Raw genomic sequence first — 25,343 nt, 5'->3', positions numbered from 1 at the left:
TTCTGACTGAAATAAAAATTGTGTTAGAATTATTATAGTTTTATCTCACAACTGCTAGCTCCTCAGTTATCGGGTTTCCTCCAACGACGCCAGGTTTCGTGCCAGGCGATAACTTGTTTCGCGGATACAACACCCGTTCTGAAATAGATAACTGTGTGTGTATATACTCGTTAAGCAACATGCAAGCAATTATTTCTTGCATGTTACTTAAACTACCTATTTATAATTAAAATAATGAGTTTTTAAATATGTTATCCAGTGACTTTATACATCTGCAGTATGCATCAAATCCGGTAGTTCTGATTTTTAGCAGAATTGTTTAAGATGTTGGCCTAAGGAATAATACAAGTTTGTGACCTCGAGCGCCGAACGAAACTTTGTCAAAAGTCGAAAAAACCGAAAAAAAATAGTTTTTTTTTTTTTGGCGATTATAACCCTAAAGAACTAGTTTTTAAAAACTTTTCTTATAACGTAGACTAAATTTGCTACAATATGATACTAAAATTGCCTCTGTAGACACAATAGTTAACGAGATTAAGCCTTAATAATTATAAACACTTTGAAAGGCTTAATCTCGTAAACTATTGGGTCAGCCAATTTAGTCTACTTTAGAGTTATAATTACCAAAATTAAAATAAAAACTATTTTTTCACGATTTTTTCGATTTTGGACAAAGTTGCGTTCGGCGCTCGAGGACACAAACTTGGATTTTTCATTAGGGCAACATCATAAACAAGTCTATGCAATCCACCTAATTTACTTAATTAAGTAAAGATTACCTTATGTATTTTATAGTTAGAGGAAGATGGGTACGATTCGTACGAGAGGCTTCACTTACAGTGTTCTTATCTCGACTGTTAAACTAAAGGCGTTATAGCGTAAATCTAGACACGCGGTAGCGTGTCCAGCCAAGTTCAAGTAACAGAACTGGCGAGCAGCACCGTGTGTAATATTACACGAACCATTTGGATATATTTAACACAAAACTGCCGCTTAAAATAACATCCGTCATTATAGCCGTAGAACTATTTGTACGGTTGCTTATTCACGTCGCGCACTACTAGAACCGTCATTCTTATGACGGAAAGAAATCGGATGAGGGAGATCGGATGTAGTGCGAACAAATAGTTCTACGGCTATAACAGATTCGGATCGGATTTGGATCGGACGTAGTGCGAAATCGCTTTAAGCCCTTTAAAAATAAATGTAGTGTGACACTTAGGCACTGGTCCCACCAAAAGCGAGTAATCAGCGATAAAAACGAACAAAAAATAGTCATTCCCGTGTAAATAAATATCAGATTGACAGCGATTTTTAAAGACAAAGAAATCATGACGTTTCGACACAGAATAGAAAGGGCTATCAAAATCACTGTCAACTTAGATTGGTACCTATGGCTTAAGGCACAGTAGCAGACCTTGCCAGAAAACAAACAATATCCGTTTTGACTATTGGAAAGCAATTTAAATTTAGAATGGATATCACGAATATTTATTTTCAATAGAATTAGTTTGATAATTTTAGTTTGAAAATAGGTACACGTTTAACATTTTTATGTAAGTGAATAAAAGTTTCAAGTGTAGTATTTAGTAGGTATTGTAATAATAGTTTTCGGCCTAGCATTACGGTATTTTTTATTTTCTGTTCTGTTATATAAGTATTGAGGCACAATCGTGCAATGCTCAGTTTTTGGGAGAAAAGAGAAGAAGTTAGTATAAGGGCAGCAGGGTAAGTGATTTACACGAAATGTAACATCTTAGATATTAGGTAATTCTCACAAATACATTGATGTATGTGCTACATAATCAAAAAATTATGCGCAATGGAAATTCGAATTGGTTACTTAATATAAATAGCTTCAATAAGAGAAAATACCAAAACACTCTTCCTGTGATGTACCCAGAACACTCTTTCGTATCATTTGAAAAAAAAAGTGATTATTCAATTGTATTTACACGTAGAACAATTCTTCGTTGTATTTTTCTTACACACTTCAAGATTAGAGCATTTTGTATTATACTATATATGATATTGAATTTCGAAATGAGTTAAAATGTTTAAACAAGAGTAATATGCACGACAATTCTATGTGCGAGCGATTCTTTTTAAGCTGTCGTAGAACTTGGTGCACGGATTATCTAGGCTGAAACTTCGTTCTAAACAGTTCGGGTGTATCTGTAGGGAAGTGATTTCTAACTGCGTCGAAGTGTGAAATGTGAACTGCATTACAAGTAATTGCCTTCGTGCTGCACGCTCTGGCTATAAGCGTCAAGGGCACACATCTATTGCTTAGATTCGATTTTAAAGTTGCCTTCAATAAAAGCATATGTGCTTCATGATGATATTAAGGTCATTTTTATGGTAATGTACCTAAGTGATAACAACTGTGAAAAATTAGTCATTTAATGAAGAATCATTTTCTTACACTAATTAAGCATTTACGATATTTAGATCATCAACATAATAATATAATATATTAGCATATAGTAATCGTCAATAATATAAATCTGATTATTATTAACATCAGATGTGAACAATGAGGAAACAAACTGGCATTTTTATCTCTCCAAGTGGTGCCACTATAAATAAGACTCACTGTCAAATGTAGTTTAGTATGTGCTACATTTTACCGAATATTTTTTTCTAGCTTGACATCCTGTACTTTGTACCTACAGCGGTTGCAGTGGCGACATCAGACGCAACCTTCCAGAACACCTCCTACACTAGTCCAATATAGGTGATGAACCCTAACTCTACCCAAGTAATAGTAAATAAAACTCTAGTTCTATGAGGTCCCGACCCGGCGCGCACAAGTACTTCCAGAAATCGCGAGGCGTATGATTGATGTTGACCAAAGCCGCTGGCTGGAGACTGTGTTTTTTTAGCAATACCATACAGCGAGAAAATGCCAGAATCAAGATATAATTACTCAAGGCCTTTTTAAAGATTTAAGTTAACTAGGTATTTAGTTGTATGGTTGCTATGGTAGGTACATACATAACCATGTAAGGTACATGGAGCAATTTTGACTGGCGGGTGCTTTCATCTCATCGATGTTGGAGTTGAGAAAAATGATCTTGAGATATTGCAGTGACATAGCCCACAAGATAATGGATCAATAAATCACTACTTGTAATGGTGAAATATACAAATACACATACACAATGTGTATGTATGTCATACATACAGAACAGGAATAAATATCGCCGCCTGCCCTTCGCTATGGTCATCACACTAACAAATGCCCTATCGGGATTCGAAGCCAGTCGATTCGTCATATAATTGTGATATTACTCTGCAAAGCAAACTGTCACTGGTATTTCTATCGGCTTTAGTTTACGAAAGTCATTTAAATATTTATTTACCTTCATTGAGTACGGCAGAAGTATGTCGTTTTCCCGGAAGCATACTTGTGTTACTGAATAAAATAGTTATTTTGTGATTTTCCGCTTTGAATGCCACTTAACACTTATTTTAATAACTTGTCTATATGATACTATCACAGTAAAAATGTTTATACACTTATACGAATTATTTCACTAAAGCTATAATGCAGCGACCTTCATATAATACAATGGTTGCTAACCGCACATAAATGTGCAACCTAACTGCACGTCATACTAGCGTAGGTGTTTGGATCAAAATGCTTGCATTTGAAAGTGTAATAATACTGAATTTACTGTTGTTACACTACTAAGGCAAATGCATATATTATCAAGAATATGCTAGACTACCAAACTCACTGAAAACCGATATTTGTTTCTCAGCCTATTTACCTGCCCTATTTGTTATAATAATATTTATTTATTTATTATAGTTGCCACAAAGTGTCCTACCTATTAATTATATTTTCAACCATAAAATAAACCATATAAAGTGGGGAATGTGTTTTTAGGGTTCCATAGTCAACTAGGAACCCTTATAGTTTCGCCATATCTGTCTGTCCGTCCGTCCGTCCGCGGATAATCTCAGTAACCGTAAGCACTAGAAAGCTGAAATTTGATACCAATATGTATATCAATCATGCCAACAAAGTGCAAAAATAAAAAATGGAAAAAAAATGTTTTATTAGGGTACCCCCCCCTATATGTAAAGTGGGGGCTGATATTTTTTTTCATTCCAACCCCAACGTGTGATATATTGTTAGATAGGTATTTAAAAATGAATAAGGGTTTACTAAGATGGTTTTTTGATAATATTAATATTTTCGGAAATAATCACTCCTAAAAAAAAAGTGCGTCCCCCCCCCCTCTAACTTTTGAACCATATGTTTAAAAAATATGAAAAAAAAATCACAAAAGTAGAACTTTATAAAGACTTTCTAGGAAAATTATTTTGAACTTGCTAGGGTTAGTAGTTTTTGAGAAAAATACGAAAAACTACGGAACCCTACACTGAGCGTGGCCCGACACGCTCTTGGCCGGTTTTTTTATTTGGATCCAACTTTCACACGTTTATATTGGATAGGTATCAAAAACGAATAGTAGTTTAATCATTTTCTGAGAATGCCTCTCCAGGAGCCGTGGTAAATGCCAGGATAACTCAAGGAGGATGATGATATGGTGGTTTTGGTGTTTTCTTAAGCAACTCGGGCAATTTCACTCAAAAACCACCCATTTGAAAAATAACAGTTATTAAGACGCTACGATACCCCTCATTTCTCCATACAAACGCTCTCGCCTGTTTCCTCTCTGGTTTTTGAAGCTAGATCAATGGTTTTTTCAACACAGACTTTTATTATCAATATCTGTGTCGGACCGTTTTGCTTTTTTTGATATTTTTGTTTTAAAAGGAATTAGAGCCTCTCAAAGTTGGCCAAAACGGCTTAATTGAATTTGCCAGAAAGAAAGGCGTGGTATTCAAAACTGAGATCAATTATCCAAAAAAACGAAACGGTCCGACACAGATAATTTCCTTGTCATTCTGATTTCCAAATTTCGTAACGATTTGTTAAGTTTTGGAGGAGGAAACAGTCGAGGGCGGAACCTCGATTTTTGCAGTTTCTACGCGGGATTTCGCGCCTGAGCTGCAGTTGTCCCTATCGCACCAAATTTAGGGGCGGGGCTAAGTTTTTATATTCGTACACTGAAATAAAGTGATGGGAAATACTCGACATCTAATGTCGATAATCTAGTGATGTGAAAAGTTATCGATATACTACGTCGAAATATCGACATACCGTGTTTGACGAACTTTTTGTGTGTGTGTGTTAGTACGTTCATATTTAAAATTGGTGGTCCAAAAAAGACCAGTCTGCTCCGAGACTACGGGGACAATGCCGTCCTTGAAACGTCGGAGGTTAGTGTTTAAAACATAGTAAATACGCGATTAAGTCCCGTTTGCAATTTTAAATATGTGTAAAAATCGTGAAAGTTTGAATCTGTATTATATATTCTGTGGAAATACTAAGTCCATATTTTTATAAGTATAGGTACGTAACAATTGCATACAGGTATAGGTTTATTTTATACATGCATAACTTTTCTCGTCATTGGTTTACTAGTAACAATTATAAAGTTATGCTGTATTTTACGATAGATTCCACGAATATTAGGCAACTATTTGGTATTCGGTCTTTTCAGCCATTTTGCCGAAAATTTGGTATTCGGTCATCATTGTTTATTTATTACTATTCTGCCGAACACCAATTAGGTAAGCAGTTATATTAGTCATATTATATGTACTTATTTACACACAATAAAAACAGACATAATATTAATAATTTAAGTCATGTTTTAAAATATTAAAAAAAACGATGGGCCTTATTTAGTAATACATAGTTTGTTCAGGTTGGTACCAGTACCTGCCCTTAATAAGGCCCAGTGCTTATATTTCTTCTAAGTTTTATCAATCATGCCGTTTTGTATATTTTCTTCGCAGACATAGAATCAAAAAATGCCTTAAATAGTTACTTCTCTAAATAAGGCCCATCGCTCGCTTCTTAAGTTTTATAACTTTGTGTAAACATTGTGTTCATGAATTCAATCATCAATTTTTGTGATAAGTATTTATTTATACTACGGTCTGTCGTCTAAAACACATTTATTCAGGACTATGCATTTAGGTAGGATATGGTACTCTAAATTAGAGGGGTTCAAGTCTTAACAAGCAGTGCGTCAAGGTCAATGTGGTCAAGATAGGTAGACTTTATTTCATATTAAGTTTAAAGGGACAAAATTAGGTACTTAATTAAAGTAGTATGGGGTAGCCTGCTGTCCTACGGGGCAATAAATATTATAATGTATTGTGTTTATGTGTATTGTGTATCATAAGTACTGGGCGTTTGCGGGGTCGCCTTCCACTCTGAGGCCACCACTCAAATACTGGCGCTGTTGATAGCTCATCTTTGAATATTATATCCGATCCATCTCTATTTCCGCAGCGCTACTTTTTGGGTATCGAAGGTTGTGAACATGTGGACACATGGGCGGCATGGGCCTTATTTCAAACCTGCATCAAATAAGACCCATAGTTTTTCTGTTTAATAATACTTACTTTTTACTTTTTTACTTACTGCACGAAATTTTTGAACCATTTACACTTATCAAGTTATAAAATGTACATAACATTTCGAAACTTAATAGCCGGGCCTTGTTTGCATTGACATTACATATGCCCTTAGTAGGTAGATGAAATGAGTATTACCAACGTTTTAATTCTGTGGTAACAAAAATGCTTTGCCGAAAAGTAAAAATAAGATCTAAATAATAAAAGTATATAAAGTATCTATACGTTTAAATAGCCTAGGTTTAAATTTAGCTGGCAAATTAGTTAAGCATTTTTATGGTTGGTATGCATGTTGGTAACCACGAAAAAATGCACATTTTATTACATTATGATTATGGTAAGTAATTAAATAATTAAATAAATATTGGGGACACCTTACACAGATCAACTTAGCCCCAAACTAAGCAAAGGTTGTACTATGGGTGCTAGGCGACGATATAGCGCAGGACACCATCGCGAGCGCAGACTTCTGGCCGAAAGGTGTGGTTTTTCGGCGATTCCGGGGCAACTTGCCGAATCCTATACCGGGCCAACGACGCAACGGAGCCACGCTGTTACGTCATCGCCCAAATAAATTGTTTAGTTTTAAACTTTATTGTTTGTTTTTTTTTCATGTTCTTACTTACTGTTTTTTTTTTTCTTTTTTGTTATCTAAGTTTCGTGACGCATTGGTTTTACTGTAATGTCATGTAAACATGTTTTTACTAATAAATAAATAAATAATACATACTTAAATAGATAACATACATACATACAATCACGCCTATATCCCATAAAGGGGTAGGCAGAACACATGAAACTACTAAAGCTTCAGTGCCACTCTTGGCAAATAAGGGGTTGAAAGAAAACGAAACTGTGACATTGCAGTGACAGGTTGCCAGCCTCTCGCCTACGCCACAATTTAACCCATATCCCATAGATAAATACAAAACCATACTTAAATAGATAAATACATACTTATATACATAGAAAACATCCATGATTCAGGAACAAATATCTGTGCTCATCACACAAATAAATACCCTTACCGGGATTCGACGAACGACGACGGGAACCGAAGACGACATTAAAATTAGGTAGTTAATTAAAGTACTTTGAAGTAACCTGCTGTCCTACGGGATAAATATTATAATATATATAGGTAAAATATTGGGTGAAGACACATATATCAGCATCGAATCGCATTTTGTAGTACAAAAACGCAATATTGTATGGAGATGCGTCCGCATCAATTCACCCTTCCGCATCGATTCAGCTTCAGCATCAAATGCGTATAAGTGTAACTATCCACTTCTCATGCTGAAGAATGCTTATTCAAGATAAAGCATGAGAACGGCTGCTTATGACACGAGGTTAGATGCTTGCGGATGAGAAAAGATGATTACGCGTGAGTCATGACACTTGCGATTGATAACGGCTGCTTAAGGGAGGGATGCGAATGAGCAAGGCTGCTTAAGCATGATATTCACAGAGTGCGGGTGGACGACCGCGTCATTATCACTACGTGTCCATCTAGCAATAAAGTGCACTAGTTTGTTTACATTGCAATAATTACTTACTTGCGAAAATGGACGAAGATAAATTGATTATGCTACTTAGTGCAAAAATATCCTTGCCTTTATGACATGGCTTCACCAATATATAGTGATCATCAGAGGAAGGAAAATGCATGGCAAGAAATAGCGAAAATAATGTCATCTAACCGTAAGTATTTGCAAAATACGCAATTTTGATATTCATATGTGATTATGTGCTTATTTAACCAGTGTCCTTGCAAAGGACTAATTTTAGGACGACAACAATTTCCATATTTTAGCACATTCAAACGATCTGCGAAATACAGTTGCAGGAAGTTGTATTACGTTTCTACCCACATTTCTCGTTTTTAATTTCTTTGGTTTAATTAAAGTTTTCAAGTTTAATTAAATTCAATAGCATGCGATCGCATGCTTTAGCGGATGAAATGCATGCTATATGATACTTCAGCTTTAAAAACGTGCGTTAGCTCCCTTTAGCACCTGAACACATGTAACAGCATACTTTAACTTCCGATGCGTATAGTGTGTCCAAAATCATCCAGCTAAATGCGATTCGATGCTGATATATGTGTCTTCACCCTCGCTGTCACTTCTGTCAAACATGTGCAAAAAAAAAGAATAAGATTCACATACATTTTTGGTAGGTAGATACTGTCAACCAATTATGTAGAATCCTAGGCCACTCTAGAACCCTGTCGTATTAACACCGTCCTTTATTTGCTACAGAGTCAGTTTTACTTTTACTGTGAAAGGGTCTAGATTGGCCTATGACCTAGGATTCAGATTAATTGGTTGATTGTACGTACCTACTCCTATAATATGGCTTCTCTTTGAAATCGAAAAGGTTTTAGCTTTTTACATACCGAATAACTTTATTTCGCTAACAATGTGACTATCTTAAAAGAAATCATCTTTTAAGATAATCACATTATGTATATATAAGGTAAGGAATTGTTTCTACCATTCCTTAAAACATTACAAATTTGCATTTTAGTCAAATCAGTACACTTAATATCTTCACGGAGTCCAGAACATAATGCATCAGAAGTCCGAAACTAGACAAATATAGAGAGCGCTTGAGCGCGAGTAAGTACTCGCGCCGGCGGCGGACGCGGGTGTGTGCGTGCGCCACGCGCACGCACACAGGGCCTCTCTGTGGGTTCCACCCCCGTCAGCGCGACGGCGATAAAGACCTAAAAATCTCAAATTTGAATTCGTGCTTCGGTATCGTATCCTCTTAAAAAGTAGTGTGTTCAGCTAGGCTGAGCGGTTTGGAGCGGAATTGGTTGAGATTAGTGGTTGAAGGGTTGCGGTTGATGGTTCTGTGATCAGGGTCGATGTGCTGTGCCGCCTGTGGGGTTGAGTGATCGATGTGGGATAGGGTTAGTGGCGGGGTGGAACATGGATTGGAGTGTAGGAATACACTGTAAATTATAAATGTACCAAAAATTGTGTGATCAACTTTAAATTAAATCTGGCTACCTAGTCAGTTACAACCTACATACTGGTGTATCAGGAACAGGGCGCACGATGGGCTCCCACAAAAACTAATGTCATAAGTGGAAACTTGAAAGCCAACTCAGCACGATTGAAACGGAGTAAAAAGACTAATAAATAACCAGAATGCTTTACTCAATATTTTAGTTTTAGATTTTCTAAAGACTGTTCGTGATGTCTGTCTAACCGTCTCTTTTTGAACAGTGATTTATTTCACACCTACAAATAGTACATACAATATGGATAATATAAGCTTTACTGTTTAGATGTGTTTGTCGTGATCTATGGTTGTAAAACTGTTGGTTAGTGGTGGTAACCACTGTTCCATTCTGCAAGATATAACTATTGTTTGTCATGCTTTTTATGTATTGATACGATTCATGCAAATTTAAATGATTTACACATGGTTTGTTGCAGAAACCGAATTTCCTTGGAGAATTACGGGCAAGACAATGTCAGTTTGACAAGGTTATAAAATAGATGGAAATACTTGCTACACTAATCCCTACCCTAAAGCGCCAGTAATTGGCAATCGTTACATTTTTTTGTTTTAAGTAGATCTATAATTTGTTTGATGTAGTGAACTTGCCCCATTGATGTAGTGAACTTGCCACTCGGCAAATTTAAGTCACATGTTAAGCGCTGTTTGCTAGGTAAAGCTTACTATACGGTAAATGATTTTATAGATGATAAAAATGCCTTTAAGCCAGTTGCTTGATTATGGTAGCAGGAGTTTGTAATACAACCGTACTAGTATCCAGTAAAAATGACACAGCGTAATTTTTCTCATGTGATTGTATTGTATCATTAGTTATGTTAGTAGGACGCTTAGAGACCTTATACACCTCTAAGATTTTTGTTTTCATTATATAGCGTAGTTATATAAAATTTATTTAAAGTATGATAGTACACTGACCCTTAGAGACCTTTACATCTCTAAGTCACGTTGAGCATGTAATTAGTTATGTATAGCTATACTAGGCGTTGTTGCCCTCTTTAATGTCACCTACAAGCTTAATGTCGTGTCTCACTGTGTCGATTTTTCTTTTGTCAATTTGCTGTTAGCTTGAACATGTCATGCTCGCTTAAAAGTCTTTGCTTACGGTGGCGTGTTGATCGGGTCGCCACCTTCCCGAATGGAGGTTGAGGGAGGCGATGGCTGAGATACGCGTCATACTCGTGAACGGGTGCTGTTTGTGGAGACTGGTCTGTTCAAGCTTACCTGGGCCACATGTTTTGTTAGATTATTTACTTTTGAGGGGATTGCCAGACACTACATTTGGTTCTTGTAAGAATTAAACTTAAGTAAGTAATGTCTTAAGGATGACACTAGAGACCATCACGTTGTCGTTTAATTTAGTTAATTTTAGCTTTTGGACACTTAGAGACTTTATACATCTCTGAGATTTTGATTATATTTTATTTTAAAATAGATTCCTTACTTTAATGATCTTGTTGTCGTTTGATTAAGTTAATGTTAGTTTTTGGACACTTAGATACCTTATACATCTCTGAGATTTTTGATTATATTTTTTTGTAAACTTGATTTGTTCTTTAATGATTGACAACTAGAGACTTGTACATCTCTTGAAATGTGTAATTTAGCTGTTCATTTTCTGTATTTTTTTTTGTATTATTTGACAAAGGTTTTTACTTTTAAATATTTTAATTTTATAAAATTTGACTCTTGGAGACTCTATACATCTCCATGGATTATTTGATTAAGAATAATATTTTTACTTGTAACATTCAGTTTTTTACAACTGTTGAAGTATTATAGATTTCTTTTATCTTTGTATCTGTTTGCGCCTTCTTTATGTATTGATTATAGTTAGTAATAATATGACATTTAGAGACTTTATACATCTCTAATTCTATATCAGTGTATAGCTACTTTGCTTTTGATTAATATTTTTAGTTAATATTTCTATTAATTTCATTTGTTTAACTTTAATGAATACTCTGTAATGTTGACATGTAAAAGTGCCCCCGTGGCCTATTTGCTGAATAAATGATTTTTTTTTGTATTTTGTTTTAAAATTTAGACAGTCGCAACAAGTAAAAATAATAACCTATATCAAATCACAAAAATACCACAATGGACTTAGACCTGACCATACCTGTGGTGTCACCATTTTCGTAATGGTTTCGAGGTAAGTTTTCCTCTTAGACTATGTCTCTATATAGAGAGTTTTATGTCTTTGTTTGTTCAAAATAATATCCCTCCAATGCTCGTAGTTTCTGATAATAAAAAGGAAAATCAATTTATTTTTCACCAAAATACTATTTAAACACCTCTACTCTATCAGGTGGGCTCTGTAACGAAAGCAAAAAATTGATCTGTAGGCTATTATTACTCCTTAAATTGACATTGACCAACATTTGTTCAGCGACTTTTAAAAATAACTTGTATTTCGATTATTATCACCCTTGAAAATTTTCGTTAAAAGTATTGGGAATTTTGTTAAGTCTCAAACGTGACAGACAACGACAATGACAACAATAATAGTTGAAGTTGAATTTTTTTTGGGATGAATTAATAGTATTTTATGCAACAGGCGTTTAAATGAGGTCAAAAAAGACGAGTGGCGTGGGTAACAATTTGAGGCGAAGCCGAAAATTGTTATTAAGACGCCACGAGTATTTTTTAACTCAGTTAAACACCGTGGCATACAGTACTTTTTCTACGACCATGCACTTACTTTTTAATAAGTAGTTTTCTAGAATAACTTTCGTGAAATTCGCACTGTTCCCTGTCGCTCGCACTCCTCGCGCCGCCGTCGCCGCCGCCAGCCCCCGGCGCCCCGCGCACCCACGCTATATCCCTTAAAGGCTACCTAACAATGCTTTAAGAGCTATATCGTATGCGTGGGTGCGCGGGACGCCGGGCGGGGGCGGGCATCTTTTATGTAGGGTTTTAACGATCTATGCTCGACCCTGTAAATGACGAATAACAGTTCGGGAGTAGAAAAAATATTTTAAGACATCGTAATTTTGAAAAGTCGCTGGTAATGGTTGAAAGGAGTATAACCTACAGTTTACTTTTTTGCTTTTGTTACAGGGGCCCCACCCAGTATAGGTATACATTTATAATGAAATGAAGGTTGTTTCATAACAAAAATATATATTTTAACAACGTGTTCATAAATTAATGATGTTAAAGGCTTATTACAGAGTCGAGGACTATTTGACAGACAAACATGCATGGCCCGAACCAGAAACTACAAAAAACGAATAGCAATTAAAATAATTGTATTATGTATAGAGGACACAGTTCAGATAAGAAAGCACATCAAATATTTTATATTTTATGTTGTGTAGGTAAATTACATATTTAATGATATTGAGATTCATATTATCTTTTTCTTCTATGACAATTTGATATGTTTTCTCTGAAGAAGAACGACGTATTATTAAGCAATAATATAATTTATTGAAATTGATTTCCATAGAGTACCTAGTCTGTTCATATTCTTTGATGAATACTTTTGCATGTTAAATTGTATGTTGTTATTTAATGCATGTTAATTATAAGATGTAATGTTTTGAAAAGAAGTTGCCCGCCGAGTTTCTTGCCGGTCCCATAGTGGATACCCCCCTCCCAACTGAGGGGGGACTGAAATCTTCTCGAGGCTGAGGCGTAGGGTTAGAGCCGGCGTAGCTTTATTTGACGTTCATATGCGCATTGTAATATGCCTACTTGAAAAATAAATATTTCATTTTCATTTTCATTTTTAATTATTAGGAAAAGATTTCGATTCTTTTTTTTTAATTTGTGAGATAGACAAATTTCCGAATACACGATGGTCACGGTGTACAAATAACATGAGGAAACCGAATTATTTTAAGAACATATTCTTGATCACATTTCAAGACTAAAGTGTAATAGATATTCCTACCAAATTTTCTAGAGTTCGCTTAGTTTCAGACAACACACAGACATAGTGGACCGATTTTCATGAAACATGGTTAAGAACACTCCCGACTAAGTCAGCTTTCAAACAAAGAAAACTAAATCGGTTCATCCGTTCGGGAGCCTCGATGCCACAGACAGACAGACAGACACGTGAAACTTATAGCAGCCCGTCGTTTTTACGTTGGGGGTTAAAAAGTAGATCTCATGAGAAAAATTACAAAATTAATACTTAGGTGTAATTTCTTCGGATAACATTTACTTTTAAGGTGAAAATACATTCGAAAAACACCATAAAAATATTTTGCCGAAATTTCCAATTACGGCTCGTTGCAACCAAATTTCATAATACCATACTTCTAAAACTTCGCAATGCCAAAACAGATTAGTGTCATAATGTCTAAAACTCGAAATGACTTAAACCTACTTCTCAAATTACCGCATTGCCAAAATGTCTAAAAGTCAAATTAACTTAAAACCAAAACTTAACTTTCTCAACATAGTTACCTAAAATGCATGAAAACTGTATTTTCACAGTTTTTCATAAATGGTTAGCATTCATCATCCTCCTTGCGTTATCCTGGCATTTGCCACGGCTCATGGGAGCCTGGGGTCCGCTTTGACAACTAATCCCAAGATTTGGCGTAGGCACTAGTTTTTACGGAAGCGACTGCCATCTGACCTTCCAACCCGAAGGGTAAACTAGACCTTATTGGAATTAGTCCGGTTTCCTCACGATGTTTTCCTAAATGGTTAGCATTAATTAACTAAATTAAAACTAAAGATAATAATAAAACACAGTGCAAGGAATATAACGTACACTGTAAATACAGTTTTGGTATTCTGAGAAAGTGTCATTTGGAATTTTGGTTATTATGAAACTAATACATTTCAGATATTGGATGTAGTAGGCAAATATCATTTTGGTATTTTCGACGTTGATTACGTAAAGTTTCCTCTAATTTGTATTTATTTATTACACAAGAACGGTTACACCAATTACACTTGCTATAAATATCGTAAGGCCGTTTTCACATTATCCGATCCGATATCGGATGTAGGAAGGATGTAAAATGTAAGATTTATGCGCTTCCAGGTCTTTATTTATGTATTTGATAGATCATTATTACTAAAAAACGATATAAAACGCAAAAATTGCGGATTTAATGCAGCTGGCACTTTCCTACAACAGTTTTTGTCCGAGGCACCATCGAACTGCCGATATCGGACATTTTTGGCATGCCGGACCCCCGGCAGCTGTCGGCCGATAATATTTGTATGTGTGCGTATATAATGTAGGTATACGTTTGTAGTAGTGTGCGTGACAAAAATGGCGTCTATTAAACAGATGTTAATGATGAATTTCTGTTGAAAAAAAAATTGTAATTCATCGTTCCGAATTGCGGATACTAAATTTTTCATGTTTTAGTAGATATAGTTAAATGTAAAATTATTTATTTTACCTGCACACACTTGAGTATTTTTATGCTCGTTATTTTAATTTTACAATAAAATATTTGAAATATAGTGCTTATAATTATTAAATATAAAACTTTTTAAAAATATTTTTGATACAAAATCATACTTCATTGATTTGGAACAATGCGTTTTATCGGACCGACATCCGACACTATCGGAAGCGTTTATCGGGTGTAGAATGTCGGTCCTACATCAGATATCGGATCGGATAATGTGAAAACGGCCTAAGTCAGGGACCAAACGACCTCTTTTACAAAAAGTCGTCGACATCTCTTCTAAATACCTAAAACAGGTATGGATGTGTTCCTCGTTATCTCCAGATTACGAATTGACCTGATTTAGTTTAAGGAGGGGGGGACGGGTTGAGAAAAAGGGGAGAGAAAGATGGCGGCCGACCATCATGGATATTTATTCACACCTCGAGTCCTATGGCACCAATCTGTTCGTGCGAGGTGTCATTTGAAAGCTTATTAAACCTACTTTAATTGTTTTTAAATAACTTTACTCATAAAAGTAACCGTTTAAGAAATATTTGAAAATATGTGTTTTTTAGCGCGCATGAATTGCACAAGTACTAGAAAAAATGTGTCTAACTCAATAAACAATAACTTTACCGCAATTGATGTTGTTATAAAATTTCCGCATCTATTTATGCTCTTTCTAAAAATATAAGTTTCATTGGTATATGATAATATGTAACCATGTAATTACGAATTTGGTTTAGCAGGAGTCACTCTGCCCGGTCGCAGAAATGGGCGCTGACCGTAGTAAATTATTCAATATTTTTGAGGTCCTATTTTACGGATCCATATGCGAGAGGTATCGTTTCAAAGCTAATTAAACCTTCTATATTTTTTATAAATAACTATACTCATAAAGGTAGCTGTTTAGAAAATATTTGAAAATATGTGTTTTATAGACCATGAGTCGCACAAGTACCTACTGGTAAAAAATGCTTCTTAATCAATAAACAACAACTTTTCCGGAATTGATGTTAGTATAAGATTTACGCGGAATTTCATACGCTTTCTAATAACATAAGTTTTATTGGTGTATGATATTATATAACCAAGTAATTACAAATATGGTTAAGTAGGGGCCACAGCGCCCGGCCACGTATGGATGCTGACCGTCGCCAAATTTTCTATATTTTTCAGATCCTATTTTGTTTAACAGGAATCTTTTGAAAAGCATATTATGCGTACTATCATTAGTTCTCAATAATTGGACGGTGTTATGGAATAGCGAACTAAGCGCCACAATCCGAAAAAAAAGATATGAATGCAGTTCGGATATAAATGTTTCTATAGTATTGACTATTTATTTGTTGAAAAATCAGCTTACAGCCTTATTTTAAGGGGTAGAATCAAGCGACACGTTAAAATTTGTATGGCCCTGTGTACTAAGTCGTTACGTAAAAACGAATTGAACGCCAAATTTACTTTTACAAATTATAATAAGCGTATATTATTCTAAATCGCAAAATCGAGTTAAACGCCATAAAAATGTTATTAATTCGTTTTGGTTTAAAGTTTTGATGATTTATAAACGCAATATCGATTTAACCGCCCTAATAGTGTCGTTTAATTCGTTGTTACATATTTGAAATTGCAGGATATTTCGCTTAATGAGAACTAAGTATCAAGAGGTTGTGTTATATCATAATATCTTATGTGTGTAATTCTGGCTAGTACTAATGAATTATTATTAGTTACAATGCCAATTTTGCCATATATGCTGATTTTTTTGACATTTATTAAAAAAAGTTGATTGGAGAACAAAACTAAATTGTTAGACGGATTAGTCCTAATCATTGTGGAGGAAAACATTGTTTTTCATTTATTTACAATAGCACTATTTACTCAAATATATGGAATGTTATTTTATTCCAGTATTCACTTTACCTCTAACAATTTGCATTAAAGAATCAAGCGACAAAATATGTCTCATAGTACGCTACGACGAAATAAATTAACCTCATCCCAGTATTAGTTCAATAAAGAATCAAGCGGAAACACGTTAATAACTTCGAAACTTGAATAGGTATGGTGTTATTTTTTTTATCTATTTAAATTATGAACACTTTTATAGGTTCAATGTCAAAATTAACTTTTTTACTTTATAAATGAACTTACAACAACTGATTCAAATTTCAAATCTTTCTAGCTCATTTTCTCGATTTCAACTAACTGTCGCTTGATCGCTTATTCCATAACACTGTCCAATTTTAGTTGTAACTGTAGTAGCTAACAAAATATTTGAAAATATGCATTGGAACCGATGTGAGTAAAACATGCTTCTAGCTCAATGAATTATATTTTTTCCGCAATTGATATAATAACAAAATAAACGGCGAAATGTATGACCTTTTCAAATAATAAGTTTTGTCAGTATTGCATAAACATTTAATGTTAATTTATCCATCATACTCACTGCGCACCGTCATATACATGGATGACCATTTTCGTTGCCGTTTTCATAATTTTTAAGATTGTATCTTGGTGCATGACCAATAAAAAATAACTTTACCGCAAATAATGTTATTATAAGATTTACAGGACATTTCATGTGCTTTCTAAAAATATAAGTTTTATTGATGTATTTTTTTTTTTTTTTTTATTATAAACTGGCCAGTGATTGACCTTAGTCGCACCTGATGGAAAGTGACGACAAGGCCGAGGTTGTAGCTCACTGGTTCAGTAACAGCCTATTCACTCTTGACTTGAATTCACCCAGATTGTATTCGCCCGGGAATACAGATGAGGGGAGCATGTTCCATTCCTTAGCAGTTCGCATTAGGATGATAATTATTATACAACCAAGTAATTACGAATTTGGTTTAGCAGGTGTCACTGCACCCCCGTGACGTAAATAGGTGCTAACCGTCGCCTAATTTTATGTATTTCTCAGATCCTATTTTAGCGATCAATTTGTGAGAGGTATCATTTGAAAGCATATTATGCGTACTATCGTTACTTTTTAATAATTTTAGTCGTAATTGTAGAAGTTTACAAAATATTTGACAATATGTGTATTTTTACTGTATATGAATAGCATTCGCACTGATACGAGTGAAACATGCTTCTAGCTCAATAAATTATATTTTTCCGCAATTGATATAATAACGAAATGAACCGCAAAATGTATGGCCTTTACAAAAAATGAGTTTTGTTAGTTTTGCTTAAACAATTAATGTTAATTTGTCCACCATACCCACTGCGCACGGTCAATCGTCATATAAACGGATGTCCACCGCCGTTGCCTTAATTTTTTCATCATTTTACAGATTTTATTTTACTGATCAATTAAGTATATAAGTAAATTCGATACGTGATAAATTATATTTATTATGAATATACGATCAGTGAAATAAAATCTGAAAAATCATGAAAAAAGGCAACGACGGTGGACATCCATTTATATGATGGTGCGCAGTAGGTGAGCTGAACAAATTAAAATTAATTGTTTATGCAATACAAACCAAACTTATTTTTTGTGTAAGTAATAAATTTTCCGTTTATTTTGTTATTATATCAATTGCGGAAAACTATAATTTATTGAGCTAGAAGCGTGTCTTATCAATGCCAATGCTATTCATGCACAGTAAAATACACATATTACTAATCAAATATTTTGTAAACTTCTAAAGTTTTCGACTTGAAGTATTAGAAATAAAGATAGTACGCATAATATGCTTTCAAATGATACCTCTCACAAACTTATCAGTAAAATAGGATCTGAGTAATGTAGAAAATTTGGCGACGGTCAGTCAGCACCCAATATCGTGACAGGGCGCAGTGACCCCTGCTAAACCAAATTCGTAATTACTTGGTCATATATTATCATACACCAATAAAACTTATATTTTTAGAAAGCGCATGAAATTTCGCGTAAATTTTATAAGAACATTAATTGCGGTAAAGTTATGGTTTATTAAGTTAGAAGCATTTTTTATCTGTATATGTGCAACTCATGCTCGAAAAAAAACCCATGTTTTCAAATATTTTGTAAACAGCTACCTTTATAACTATAGTTATTCAAAAATAATTATAGTAGGTTTAATTTGCTTTCAAATGATATCTCTTACATTTGGATCCGTAAAATAAGAACTTAAAAATATTGAATACTTTACTACGGTCAGCGCTCATTTATGCGACCGACGGAGTGACCACTACGAAACAAAATTCGTAATTTAATGGTTATATTATCACTTACCAATAAAACTTATATTTTTAGAAAGCTCATGAATAGTCGCGTAAATTTTATAATAACATCAATTACGGTAACGTTATTGTTTATTGACTTAGAAGCATTTTTTCCCAGTACTTGTGCGATTCATGCTCGATAAAAAACACATATTTTCAAATACTTTGTAAACAGCTACCTTTAATACTATAGTTATGTGTAAACAATTATAGTAGGTTTAATTGTCTTTCAAACGATACCTCTCACATATGGATCCGTAAAATAAGACCTCAAAAATATTGAATACTTTACTACGGTCAGCGCCCGTTTATGCGACCTGGAGGATAACCCCTGCCAAACAAAATTCTTAATTAAATGGTTATATATTATCATATACGAATGAAACTTATATTTTTAGAAAGAGCATGAATAGACGCAAACATTTTATAATAACATAAATTGCGGTAAAGTTATTTTTTATTGAGTTAGACGCATTTTTTACTAGTACTTGTGCAATTCATGCGCGATAAAAAAACACATATTTTCAAATATTTCCTAAACTGTTACTTTTATGAGTATAGTTACTTGAAAACAATTAAAGTAGGTTTAATAAGCTTTCAAATGACACCTCGCACGAACAGATTGGTGCCATAGGACTCGAGATGTGAATAAATATCTATGATGGTCGGTCGCCATCTTTCCCCCCCTTTTTCTCGACCCGTCCCCCCCTCCTTAAACTAAAACAGGTCAATTCGTAATCTGGAGAGAACGAGGAATATATCCATACCTGTTTTAGGTATTTAGAAGAGATGTCGACGAAAATCGTGAAGGAGACGACTTGTGGCCAAATTGGCTCTAGACTAATAGTAAATATCGTAAATGTCCGTTAACGATATTTACTATACTTACACTTTAGAGGAAACAATATTCAACAGAGTACGAAATCGAATCAGTAGTTTGAGTTAACAAAATTGATATTCCTATTAATGAGATTTTCTCTGAAACTAATAACATAGGGTTAATATTCCGTACAAGCAATACTTGACCAAGGTTCTTAAGTATAAAGTAGTTTATTTTCATGTAGGAATATTATTACAGTGCGCTTAATTATGAATTTAAAAATATTATTTACATAAGGGCAGTTTCACCATGCTTACCCGGCTATGCCCTTTAACATTGATACTTAACACAATTATAATTTATCCTGTAATAGGTATATCCCGTAACACATCAGTCTAATCCCTGGCTATAAATATATAGTCCATGGGCCAGTGAAGAAGTCGGTATAATTTGGGGGTACTAAGTTTCCTTTTTACAGCAGTTAGGTAGGCCTATAAGGATGTTAAAAAACCATGATTGCCATCTCAAAATGGTAGCTAAACAAAATGGCCGCCAATCCAAGATGGCGGATATTGAGTTTTAAAAAATCGACCACAACTCCAGAAGTATTGGTCCGATTTCATTTTTATTTTTTTTAAACGAAAGCTCTTTTTGTGTACTCAAATATTTGTTATATTCATTGTTTCGATAAATTCAACCATTAGTTAGTAATTAACGAAAAATATAAAAAAAATATCTTTTTTTCTAAGACTTTTTGTCAAAAATCATGTTTCTACAAAATACCTTGCATATTCTAATAAATATTTAAATGCAGAAAAATAGTGCTATTAATTACCTTTAATTTTATGTATAAAAGATACAGACTTAATTTACAAAAACACATTAGAGGCTTAATTTTAATTCTGTCTTCGTTGAAATTCACCGTTGTGCATACAGTACTAAAAGCTTCAGGTCGAAGTTGTAGATTACTAATATGCTGTTTTTAGTATATTTCTGCAATTGTACTTACAATTAAGAAAAGAACTGAACATGTTAGTATCCGAAATCCATTAGCTTTAAGAATATAATAAAATATGTCATAGGTAAAGTACAGTTTTAGATATTTGATTATTTGTATAAAATTTCTTTAGTGATACAGCGCCAACCAACCGAGATAATACAAAATAAATAAACTAGACATAGTTGAGGTCCTATCTCATCACATTAACCTTTTGACCACCATGGGCGGATATGGCCGTCGCTGGAAATGCTTCCTAAGGACGCCAACCATGGCCATCAGTTTTGCCAATTACATTGGGGACCCATGCGGGCCTTCTTAACACCTAATTTTGCTCAAATAATCGCGATCCACGTCTGTCTGGTATCCGGGGCACGACGTATTCTTTTTCACTATTTGGCGTTTAAAAGGTTAAGCCTAACCCTGATCCGTGTTCGAGAAAACTTATATTTAGTTAAAATAATCCTTGCATACAAAAGGTGAAGAACACACCCCAAAAGAAAAATAGTCTTGAGAAATTCACTATAATGCATTAATAAGGCAAATCTATGGAGTATCCGACTACTAAACAACGTGATATAGGTACCTACCGAATAAACCTTAATTTACGCACAGAAATATATTACTTATTACCGTTAATGTAGATTGTAGAGCCAATATCACCAATATCAAGCCTTCAAGACGATCACAGGTAACAGATTAATTTTCTCCTAATTTTTCGAACTTTTATAGCAGGCATTCCACCTTCAATCACGACTTACGTGCCCTGGCCCGGCCCAAGCCCATTTTAGAGTAGCAATACGATCTTTATAATTCTGACCCGTCGCCGCATCAGCATCATCTCGTTTCGCTTCCATCGTAGAAAGACATACTGAACGTGTTGTGCTCTATACCTCTATGCAACTTTTAGCCTCTTCATTTAGTACATTGTTAGTGTCCACGTCTCGCAAGCTTATGTCACGGTGGGAAGTACCCAGTTACACACTGATCAAACATGTTGGTCTCCAGTGACTGGTATCCTTGCCCTTAATACGTCCTTTAGCTTACAAAAGGCATCCAAGTCCTCCGTGTGATCTCCGCCGGCAGCGAGGCCGACCCAAGTCTCTGTATTGTGTTATGGTTCGCCACAACTCGACGTTTTGTGCCTATTTTGCGTGATGTGGGGGATTTAGCTAATCCTGCCAGCTTATCTCCTCGAGAAATCCTATTAGACCTTTAATGTTGAGTAGGAGAACTTTGGAGAGGTCTCTCGGGGATCCGAGATGTTTCTTCCTGTATGGAGCCACTCTGCTCACTCCATCACCAGGTGAGAGGCACCCTCGTCACAGGGGAATGTTCATAGCATCTGTTATGAAAATATGTTTGTTAAGTAGTCTACGATCTGTTCTGACATTGGTTACCATTCTCAGGCGGACTTTCCCTAGTTGAAGGAGCGTCTTTGTGAGTTTTCCATTGATGCTAGGCTTGGCTTGTTTGACTGCAGCATTTGATCTGGTTTTGCCAGTGTGCTGTGTGTAGTTTCATATTGAGCATACCTTGCTGAAGGACATCGGGAGAATCGGCAGTCGACCCCAGCTGCCTGGCCAGCTCGTAGGCCGCATCATCACCTCGACATCCACTGTGTCCTTTGGTCCATTGAAGGATGATTTTGTTATTATGACTTACCTCCGTTAGTCGTTTATGGCATTCCTTAACCCAACCTTTATTTGTTGTTCCGGATAACGTATCTTCTGTTACTTGTTATAAAGGCTGAAATATGGAGCTTTGGATAAGTCTGTCCTTGCCGTAACTTTCAATTTGTACATACCTCTATATGTTTAACTACTTTAACCCAACACTCACCGACGGCATACAGTTCCTCCAGCACCTGACGGGGAACATGTGCTTCTTTGAAGATGACGATGATATCCGCATATCGAAGATGAGGCATACATTTATACATCTATCATCCCTATTGAGGCTTTTATAAATGCCTACCTGTTTAAAAAGTTGGCCAGATTGCATAACCCCGGAGTTACTCTCTACTAATTGAGATTCGTCGATACGGGTGCTAACTTTTCTTCTGATTCAATAGCAGGTTGCATAGAAACATTCACATTTTGGTACACCTTTTATGAAAATTCAACTCACGTGAGTAGGTAATTAAAACGTCTGTTATTAACGTCTTCTAACGTTTTTCGTTCGGTAATGACGAACAATACATGTTAATAATATTTGGCTCTACTTTAAGCGGTGATATTTGTCTCAAAGTTTGTCCATCCGGTATTTAACGGCTTCGTTGTTTAGTAATCGGTAAAATATAGGTAAGAAATATCTATTAATTCTGTACTAAAGAACATTTCTAAAGTTTGCCCGAATTCTGGAGGTGCTCTTCACTAACCCGCTCGTGCGTAGGTTTTTCTTTTTCTAATCTGAGAGTCCTTGAATGCGGAACGATTTTCAATCCGGAATACGATCTAACCCTTATACGCAAGATGATGACGGAGTATTCCGTCTCCCAGGCACAATCGCAACAGAATTGCATTGCGGATTCGCGAATATATGAGCGTAATTAGGCATTACGGAGTCCCAATTTTATTTCATTTGGCGTCCGTATCGTTGGCGTCCTTGGCAAGAATTTCCGGTGACCACCGTGGCCGTCCGTGGCGGTCAAAAGGTTAATGGTTCTACAGTCTCGACACATGTTAGTCATATACCTAGTACACTTAAATACTTAATTTTCATCATTGAGGTGTGTTGCACATATGGTATCTAAACAAATTTTATCCTAGTACTATCGAATATCTACAAACTCATGGATACTATCATGTTCTATTAACATAAACTATTATTCTAATTGTACAATTGCTAAAATAAACTAAAAACAGCATATTTGTACTCTACAACATCTTTTAGTACTGTATGCACCCCAACTGCACACATCTTTTAGTACTGTATGCACTCCAACCTGAAGCTTTTAGTACTGTATGCACAACGGTGAATTTCAACGAAGGCAGCTTTAAATTTAAGCCTCTATGTGTTTTTGTAAATTAAATATGTATCTTTTATACATCAAATTAAAGGTGATTAATGGCACTATTTTTCTGCATTTAAATATTTATTAGAATATGCAAGGTATTTTGTAGAAACATGATTTTTGACAGAAAGGTTTAGAAAAAAGATATTTTTTTTATATTTTTCGTTAATTACTAACTAATGGTTGAATTTAGCGAAACAATGAATATGACAAGTATTTAAGTACAGAAAAAGAGCTTTCGTTTAAAAGAAATAAAAATGAAATCGGACCAATACTTCTGGAGTTATGGTCGATTTTTTAAAACTCAATATCCGCCATCTTGGATTGGCGGCCATTTTGTTTAGCTACTATTTTGAGATGGCAATCATGGTTTTTTAACATCCTCATAGGCCTACCTAACTGCTGTAAAAAGGAAACTTAGTACCCCCAAATTATACCGTTTGGCAAAATTAGACCAGCTGGCCCATGGACTAATAAGGTTAACGTTAATAATAATAAGAAATGATTTTGTCAAAATATCATACCTACTGCTATGTCATACCTTCATTCTTTCTTCCAAGATCCGGTGACAGTAAAAGAAGTCTTTTATCAATATTTCCTTTTTCTTGGTTCCCTTTTTGCTGCGCCTTTATAGCTTCATAATCCATTTTGTCATTTGTTTTTGGTGTCCGATTGTACAATAAATACTTTGTCAAATGATCCATTATTGCAACTTGATTTAATTGTGATTACCTAACTATGTTATTTAACACATTGTTTTATAAACCTTACGATTTTTGATAATTACCAATAGGTAATAGGTTCTCATCACACCATTTTCACCATACATTTGTCTGTAAATATACAGACAAATGTATGGTGAAAATGGTGTGATGAGAACACTGAACAGTTTGAATTCGAATTACAGAATGTTTCGTGTCGTTTCGCAAACACAATGTGCGGCAAAATGTTTATGTAAATTACAATTTACATAACTTAGAATGTTGCACCTTTAAATACTTAGGTAAAGTTGCACATCACACTGAGTACGAGTATGTGCCAACCCGCAATGCTAGTGGAGTAAACCCAGTCGATTTCACTCTAATAAAGATGTTGGTACCTACTCATATACCATTTTCGAATTAGCTGAGATATGACCTACATATTTCTAAGTATCTATTTACAAAATACATATATAGTATAGGTACGTAACAACGTAGCTAGCTAATTATTATTACTAATAGTTTATTGTGTATTTATTTATTGAAGACATTTGGGTTTCAGTACATTTTCATAATTTCACAAAACGATGTATGTTTGACTGTGGAGTCAAGTCTCGTCAATATAACAAAATATATTATCGTTAGGTAGGTATTTCTAAACAGCAAAATT

At 34.9% G+C, this 25,343-nt stretch overlaps 1 protein-coding gene across 1 annotated transcript in view; it reads right to left on the bottom strand.

The window, feature by feature from the left end:
* Positions 1-24,749, bottom strand: part of LOC125241422 (inactive ubiquitin carboxyl-terminal hydrolase MINDY-4B) — a 48,436-nt gene extending 23,687 nt beyond the window's left edge. Inside the window, exons 1-2 of the mRNA XM_048149903.1 lie at positions 24,514-24,749; positions 50-138 (exon numbers count right to left, since the gene is read on the bottom strand). Coding sequence (XP_048005860.1) covers positions 50-138; positions 24,514-24,676 — 252 coding nt within the window. The 5' untranslated portion in view covers positions 24,677-24,749. The remainder of the gene's footprint in view (positions 1-49; positions 139-24,513) is intronic.
* Between the last annotated feature and the right edge of the window lie 594 nt (positions 24,750-25,343).

The sequence above is a fragment of the Leguminivora glycinivorella genome, chromosome Z, assembly GCF_023078275.1.
Source record: "Leguminivora glycinivorella isolate SPB_JAAS2020 chromosome Z, LegGlyc_1.1, whole genome shotgun sequence".
In the NCBI taxonomy this organism is placed as follows: Eukaryota; Metazoa; Arthropoda; class Insecta; order Lepidoptera; family Tortricidae; genus Leguminivora; species Leguminivora glycinivorella.
The sequence above is the reverse complement of the archived record's forward strand: the minus strand, read 5'-3'. Positions and strand labels throughout refer to the sequence as shown.